The sequence below is a fragment of the Fundulus heteroclitus genome, chromosome 9 (genome assembly GCF_011125445.2).
Source record: "Fundulus heteroclitus isolate FHET01 chromosome 9, MU-UCD_Fhet_4.1, whole genome shotgun sequence".
Taxonomy (NCBI): domain Eukaryota; kingdom Metazoa; phylum Chordata; class Actinopteri; order Cyprinodontiformes; family Fundulidae; genus Fundulus; species Fundulus heteroclitus.
This window is the reverse complement of record NC_046369.1, coordinates 31094752-31102963: the sequence shown is the minus strand read 5'-3', so window position 1 is coordinate 31102963 and position 8212 is coordinate 31094752. Positions and strand designations below refer to the sequence as shown.

The 8212-nt window shown below is 42.6% G+C and overlaps 1 protein-coding gene and 1 long non-coding RNA gene across 2 annotated transcripts; both read left to right on the top strand.

Moving 5' to 3' along the window:
• The first annotated feature begins 1532 nt into the window (after positions 1–1532).
• Positions 1533–5069, top strand: LOC118564196. The gene is made up of 3 exons (XR_004931711.1): positions 1533–1550; positions 4341–4449; positions 5037–5069. It is a non-coding gene; the product is annotated as an uncharacterized LOC118564196 (long non-coding RNA).
• A 189-nt stretch (positions 5070–5258) lies between these two features.
• On the top strand, positions 5259–6796 carry LOC118564252 (exocyst complex component 1-like). Its single transcript, XM_036141681.1, has 3 exons — positions 5259–5361; positions 6218–6446; positions 6569–6796. Exons 1-3 carry the CDS (start codon positions 5321–5323, stop codon positions 6794–6796), a joined length of 498 nt encoding a protein of 165 aa, XP_035997574.1. The 5' UTR covers positions 5259–5320.
• Positions 6797–8212: the final 1416 nt, after the last annotated feature.

Here is an 8212-nt window from a genome sequence, read left to right as displayed (position 1 = left end):
CAGGATTAGGCCAGTACTATTAAATTAACAAGATCCAGATGTTTGGGGCCACGACTGATTATCCTCTATCATCTCTCAGTTTCCTCTGTGATTTAGGAACCACCAGCAGTATCTGGTTAGGTGACCTGAGGGAACAAGATGGGGATGGCGCAGGCTGGAAAAATATGCTGTGAGGCCACTACGAGACGTCGACCACCCTCATGCCATGTCTTGCCATGTCTGGGTCACCCCACTGGCCGCTCTTCTTGACCTTCTATCGCACTTTTATTTGTATCTGCTAGTATCTACTTTCCCCCAGTAATTGTTGTTTTTCAATAAATTAATAAATGTAAACCTTATTACTAATATGATTACACACAACCAGGAAGTCAGAGGGCAGTGCTCTGAACGGTTGGTGGACTGATAAAAATAAGGTAACCACTGCGTTTGGTTTACATTCTTTTAAAAATGTCTGACAGATTGCATGTTTGTTTGTTTTTTCGGCAAAGCTAACCGCGCTTTGGTTAGCCTTCACCTTTAATGTTGCCCCGTTTTTTGTTGCTCGATGCCAGTAAGCTTCGCAGCTGATGCTAACCTGCGTTAGCCCAGCAAAGCTAGCAGAAAGATTAGCAGAAGACAGCAGCAACAGCAGCAGCAGCCGTGTTGTTATTGTTGGAAGAGCTCCTGTACCAGATGGCTTTAAACTCCCATGTCTGTGTTTTTTTTTTTTTTCCTTTTGGCTGTGCGCTCCTGCTCGTTTAGTTGTCATTAGTCGCATCTTGCGCTGATACATCGTAACACACAAGGGTGGCGGAAAAGTGGCAGGTTCCTAAATTCAGATAGAAGCTACCCCCTAACTAAAGCTATTTATATCTGGTGTTTAGTTATGGCGTGCTAGAAGAGTACAGGGACAATGAAATGGATGGAGAAGCGGCATCAGAACCAGTGGCTCTGTCCTAGAGACCACATCAGAGCCCACCGGCCAAACAATAGAAAATAAAAACACAGTAATTCAACAAGATGTTGTCTTCCGGATTCTCTAGGTCCAGTGCTTCAAAGGCAGGAGGGTATCCGCGCAGCATCCATTTCCTTTCAGGATTATTAAGGAGTCATTGGGTTCATTTGAAACAGCTTTGGGTCAACTCAGTTCACTTTCATTGAGATGTGAAACATACCCTGTAGATTTGCATCGATCGGGCCTTTCCTGGCTTCTTCAGGTCTGGAGGATTGGAGCTGCCGTTTCAACGAATTCAAATGTTATTTCTAATGATTGTAACGCATACAAGAGGAAAACTAAACACAAATGTGCTGCGGGTCATTTGGCAGACTTTAAATCAAGCAGAAAATTAAGGCATTACAAAAATCACGCCAATTTATTTATTGACAATTAGAAAGAAACTCAAATTTATTAGTGTTTGCTTTCCCGATCAAGGGACGGTTGTCCAATTCTGATCAAAGCAGAACTGACGCTGCCCAAACACAGCCCCCTCCACAGGGACCTGCTGCGCTACGCCAAGTTCATGGAGTGGCTGAAGAACACCCAGAGGGAGGAGTATGAAGGCCTGTCGAGGGTCAGTGCAGCTGGCTTTTCACATGTGTAGAGAGATGGTTTTGATGCCTGTCACGATAACAAATTTTGCTGAATGATTAATTGTCTCAGAAATTGTTGCGATAAACGATAATATTGTTTGAAGACCTTTTTACACTGATTTAATGGAAATGACTTAATAATAAATGCGATTTCCTGCCAAAGATAAACACACTTTATTTTCAACAGAACACTTAACACTGCAACTGGTTAACAAAATAAAACAAGAAATAAAAATCAAATGGACTCTCAGTCTCTGTTAACTAAAAACACACTTGAATAAAAACTAAACAAAAGATAAAACCACAGTGGAAATAAAAACTGCATTCAACCAAAGGAGTACATATAATGAAGTCTGTATATCATTAGATTTTAAAACTGCCATTTTATTTTTTTTTAATGCAAAGTAACAAAAGCAGATTCTTAAATAAGACCAGATGCCTCAACAATCTTTAAGCAGATCTGTAGCTACTTTAGTGAGACAGATTCCGAGCAAGAAATACCAACATGTTAAGTATGTGTGGTTTAAGACAGGATCTCTCAGGAGTAGCAATGTGTCCAGCTGTACTAAACATTCTCTCTTAACTGGTGCTTGTTGCACAAATACACATGTATTTTTTGACCAAGTTTGCCATCAAAGGATATCTTCTTTGATTGTCACATGACCATAGGGGTAATTTTTGAACTTGACCACATATCCGACGTAGCAGAGTAAAATGAAATGTATTTTATCTCCTTCAGTATGTCCTCTTTAATACTGCTGTACATTTGTGGAATTGCCGTTTGTGATATGTATGTTTTCCTGGGGAGTTCATACTGTCTATCAAATGTCTGCAACATTTTTCGAAATGCCGGCTTTTGAACAATATTAAATGGGAGCATCTCTTTAGCAATTAAATGAACTACGCTGTCTGTGAGCGCGCGCCACTTTGCGCCGTCTTTTTTGTATGCTGCCTGTCGATTAATTGCTTCAGTGATGGACTGTCGCGAACTTGAAGATGCAGACGGGCCACCGCTTGTACTTTTTGTCCCCAGCTGGAGAAACTTTGCTGGGTGGTTGTGCTTTAGGTGCATGTGTAGGTTGGTTGTATTGCTGCTCTTCGCTGTTACTGTTTTATGACAAATGCGACATACTGGCTCGCATAAGTTCAGCGGTTCACCTCTGTCATTTGGTTTCAATCCGAAATACTCCAACACTGCGGCTGTTGCATTCAGCTTTGAGACCAGTTCCATTTCGAGCTTTCCCCCCAACATAAGATGTGTTGTTTTTTTTTACCTCGCTAACTCCTCTAACTCCTCACGGGGCTCTAAAGCTTCAGAAGTACAAAATGATGCACGCTGACTACCTGATGCGATAGTCCACTCCTCCTCCCTCCTCATTTTTTCCCTTCCAAAAAAAATGAGGAAGGGGTCTGTGGATAGCACCGGAGTTAAGCCTTTCCATCCAGTGTCATCAAAAGAAAGAGAAAAACACAGGCAGAGACAATATAGCCGATAAATTAAATGACGTGGATAGTTTTTATTTATCGTGCGATTATTTGATTTATTGACTATCGTGACAGGCCTATGTGAGATATTATAAATAATTGTTGCAATAATTATGGCAAAACCTTCCATATACTGATACTTCTACCACAAGGTTTTACATGGGAGCACTACTCTTTAATCCACCAAATAGATGAGACTCATCCATGTGACTAAATCCTTGGCTCGTCTGACCACAGAGTCTTGTGCTACTTCTCTCTTCAGGCTACTTAGTTTTTATTTTTGAACAAAAGCTTTTAAAAACTGCAGGTTATGGGAGGTCTGTGTGTTTTGGGGGTACTGCTTAAGTTGTTTCTGACCACTTTGAGTACAATTAATGTCAAAAACCAAACCTATCCTTATGATGGCACAGAAAAGATTGCTGCTAGAATTAAAGCATCCAATCGCAGTGGCCGAAGATTTCACTGCTTGTATGGAGCAAAGAGTAATGCCGTATTACCCCTCCCCCACATGTTGCTGGCCGTTGCTAAACAGTTGACTGAAAGACAACCACTAGACGTTTCCTTTGTTTACATCAAAGACAAATTTGACTTTTGCTAATCTGAGTCTCAGCATTCCTCTTTTTACCGTGCAGATCGGTAAAAAGGTCTAATATTCTTGGCAGCAAGCATGTAAACTTTAAAACTACAAAATTTCCCTTATTGTGCTTATTTTAAATTTCTAAACTCTACTTCTGAAATTCAAAATAAGAATAAATAAATGTTTTAAATAATATTAATATAACTGGTAGACTATGGCTGGACGATATGGAAAAAAAGCTTATCGATAAAATAAAAATTATATTGTTCGATATCGATAATTATCAACAAATTCAAAACACTCTTTGACACTCTGTGAACTCTTTGAAAGGGCTTTGTGATTGGTGTGGAGGATGTAATGACTAATACTAACTTACATGGATAGAATGCAAAAGGAAGGAAAACTGTTCTTCTATTGAACTTTTTATTTACCCTTTTTTCCATCATCGATATACGTCCATTGATTGATAGATATTGCATTATCGTCCAGCCCTATGGTAGACTGTTATATTTTAGCAGCATTAGGAATACTTATTGCCTTTCAATGAGATCACGTTAAACACTTTTGCTCTAAATGTTTATGTAAACACCATGATATTTTTGTTCATTGTTATCATACAGCAAATATACCATTATGTAGCAATACCATGTCAAGGATATGATGTTTTGTAGTTTTTCCCACATAAAATGCCCCTGTTTGTTATTTTCAGACCTATGTCGACTACATGAACCGCCTGTATGAGCGAGAAATCAAAGACTTCTTTGAGGTTGCCAAAATAAAGATGGCGGGCACATCCAAAGAAGCGAAGGGCAAGTTTGGTAAGAGCTTTTATTCCTCAGCACTGTGTGACTGTCGACATGAAACATGTTTCGGTTGTGCAGTAAATAAAACTGAGTGTGCGTGGAGGTTTTCTCTGAGGTCTCTTCTAATCCTTTAGTCTCTCATGTTAGATGAATGTTTAAGGGAACAAGCGATGCCTCGGTCTTTTACAGCTTTTCTGCACAAGTTCTGTTTTTGAAATATAGCTCACCAACCCATACATGCCGTCTCAGGAGCTAATGTCTTACTTTTTTGTTTTATCTTTTAATAATGTCTTCTTTTCCCTTTGCACAGGCTCTTTTCATGCTCAGTTGTGAATATTTAATAGCTGCATAGGACCCTCGGTTGAGCTTTGGTTTTGGCAGGAACATACATCTCTGCTCTCTGCACCCTGTATTAGCTTTTGCTTCTGAAAACAAAAACAAGAATTTGTTTTCGAAAGGTTTGTCCGTCCTACTACCAAAGGCACTGCATCGTTAGCGTAAACTGGTGCACCTAACATCTAGCCTCTGCCCCGTCCCCATGCTGCATGTTTTAAGCCTAACCTGTGTCTGTCTTTGATGCCTGCCTTTCTAACCGGCTGCAGCCACGCTTCCTTGGAAAAAAGAGTGCGTTCAAACATAATAACGCAAACCGCTGTAACATCCAAATGAACGAGTGTTAGTTAAAGCCAATGGCGGCATGCCATCTTCTAATGGGACGTGCGTTTCTTCTGAAAGCTCAGAATGCTACAGCAACAGATGCTGGCCTGTTTTCAGTGACGGCGTCATTCATGTACAACTGGACGTTTAACAAGACTTGTCATTGTTTTGTTTCTGCTTGTCCTGTCAGCCAGAAACAGAAGAAACGAATGGAAGCATCCCGTCAAGGATGCCTCCCCAGGCCGACCACCGACACTCCTTGTCATCTGAGTCAGTACTTTGACATGCTTAACATTTTTAGTACAAATATTATCAATCCTAGAATGAGTATGAAACAGGAAAGAGATCTTTATTATTTGCCTTAACTGAATTTATTTACATTACAGTAGCGGTTAAAAGAAAGCAGCATAGAATGAGATTATTTAAAGATTTTAAAATGGCGTTTAATCCTTCAGATGATAATTTATGGTTTTCAAAGTGTCAAGCTTGTAGGACTAGAGGGGTTTCTTTATATATAGTTGATTGTTTAACAAAAAAAACAGTTTGCACAGTTAGACGGTGAAGACAGAACATGAGCGCTGGAGACCCATGAGGTTCAGTCCTGGGACCCAGACTTTTTCATTTATACATAAATGAAATTTGTGATGTATTGATCTGGTAGACCACCATTTATTTTGTGTATAGATGAACAATTGGCTTTAGCTTTGGGAAGTAAGTTATTTTTAAACTTTGAGCTCTGTGGTAATCAACAATAAAATTCTTTGATTACTTTAGAAATAGATGGTGTGTCAGTAGAAAGTGTATCCTGAGAAAAAAAATGTAAAAGAATTACAATTTTGAGTAAAACTAAGAGAATTTTGCATTAATCACCGCCCCATGTTTTGCATGGTTCTCTTACCCTCTCATAATTAATTTACTATGTTTGAGGCAGCAGGGAGGCAGATTCTGAAGTGTCTTTGTTCACATCACTGCTTTTTTTTATGATGGATTTTTGTACATTTTTCTTTTTATTTGTCTGAATATGTATTTGGGAAAAGTAAGTATTGATGTGTGTGTGTATATTTAAATGAAATGAGTAACGTGCAATTAACTAGATCAATCGGTTCACTTCTGTTTGTGACTAAAGGAAAGACATGGTGCGGCTGATGATGAATAAAATCTTCCAGAGCATCGAACCCGAGCTCAACAGCCTGATCGCTCTGGGCGACAAGATTGACAGCTTCCACTCTCTGTACATGCTGGTGAAGATGAGCCACCATGTGTGGACAGCTGAGAACGTAGATCCGGCATCTTTCCTTAGCACCACCCTGGGAAATGTGTTGGTCACAGTAAAGAGGAACTTTGACAAATGCATCGTGAGTAGAGGCCATACAGACAGGGAAAAAAACTAGTTTTAATGAAAAGGAAATGCGTCTTTTGTGTTGTCAGGCCAAAGTCCATGTTGTGTAACAAGTTCAAATCTGTCTTCTTGATACAGTCAGGTCAGATCAAACAGATGGAAGAAGTGAAGATTTCTAAGAAAAGCAAAGTTGGGATCCTGCCTTTTGTCACAAGATTTGAGGAGTTTGCTGAACTGGCTGAGACGATCTTCCGTAACGCAGAGCGCAGGGGGGACCTGGATAAAGCCTACGTGAAGCTTATCAGGGCTGTTTTCATGAATGGTGAGTCTTCTGGTCATTTAAAAGTGCTCCTGAATGCACCATAGCTTTCTGACGCTTGCGAATGCATCACACTGGTCTGTGAACGCTGTGCTGTGTAGATGCACGTTTGATCTTCCGAGAAACCTTTGCCGTTTCAAAACTCACGTCGGCTCTTACTGTAATGGATTTAGACGGACCCAAGAAATACCCAAAAACAAGTGAGTACAAAACTTTAACAGTCTTTATTTTGACGCTGGCGGCGCGGTCCCCGGGCTCGGCTCGCATTCTGCGACTGGCCAATCCTGAAGGCAGAGTCGCAGGTTAGTGACCAGCAGATATTGACAGGTAGGAGAGAGAGAAGTAGGGTCACTAACCTGGACGTGCTGAGGGCAGAACTCTGACTCCTTATGTTGATGGGGTCCGAGAGGGGGTTATCCAGGGCTCTTTGTCCAGGTCCGGTCCGGGTCTTTGTCAAGGGGGAAATCCGTTTAATCCAGGCAGCGGTTTCCAAGGGAGAATCCAACAGAGCATCCAGGTCCAGGTCAAAATCCAAAAAGCACAGACAGACAGGGGGCAGGCGAACTCGTTACTCACGGACAGGCTGGGGTCAGAAACACGGAGAGGCAGTCCAGTTCTCTGAGGCTGACAGGCAGAACCCAGGCAGGCAGACAAATCCAAAGGGGCAGACAGGTTTCCAAAAACAGAGGCAAAAACAGGTCGAGAGGCATACAGGCAGACAGGAATGCAAAACAAGGCTGGAAGCGCTCACCGTATGGCTAGAGACGTTCTGGCACTGGAGGCTGCGAGGAGCAGAGCTTTTAAGCAGCCAGGGCGGAGACAGACACAGGTGTGCTGATTGCAATCAGCAGCTCCAGTGCCAGAAACGTTACAGAGCCCCCCCCCTCAAGGGCGGATTCCAGACGCCCCAGGTTGGTCCGGATGGGCTCTGTGAAAATCCCTAATGAGGGATTTGTCCAAGATGTGGCGGGACGGGACCCACTGCCGTTCCTCAGGACCATAACCCTCCCAGTCGATGAGGTACTGGGTGCTTCGACCCCATTTACGGGACTTAAGGATCCTCTTCACGGTGTAAACCGGAGAGCCATCAACCAGGCGGGGGGGAGGTGGGGGCGTGGTGGCGGGAGACAGACTGGAGGTGTTGACAGGCTTGATACGGGACACGTGGAAGGTGGGATGAACCTTCATGGTAGAAGGCAGACGGAGGCGGACCGCCACCGGGTTGATGATCTTGGTGACGGGGAAAGGCCCAATAAAGCGTGGAGCCAGTTTTTTACTGTCCACCCTCAGAGGAAGATCCCTGGTGGACAGCCAAACCCTATCTCCCACTTGGTAGGTAGGGGCTGGAACCCGCCGACGATTGGCTGCACGGGACTGACTCTGAGAAGCGGCGTGTATGGCCTTCCTGGCCCTTCTCCAGGCACGCCGACATCTCAAAGCAGAGAGACGGGCGGACGGGACTC

Coding starts and splice junctions, on each gene's coding strand:
- LOC118564252 (XM_036141681.1), top strand. CDS start 5,321: ATGCCTCCCCAGGCCGACCACCGACACTCCTTGTCATCTGA. Junction 5,362..6,217: donor CGACACTCCTTGTCATCTGA/GTCAGTACTTTG, acceptor TTGTGACTAAAG/GAAAGACATGGTGCGGCTGA. Junction 6,447..6,568: donor GGAACTTTGACAAATGCATC/GTGAGTAGAGGC, acceptor TTCTTGATACAG/TCAGGTCAGATCAAACAGAT.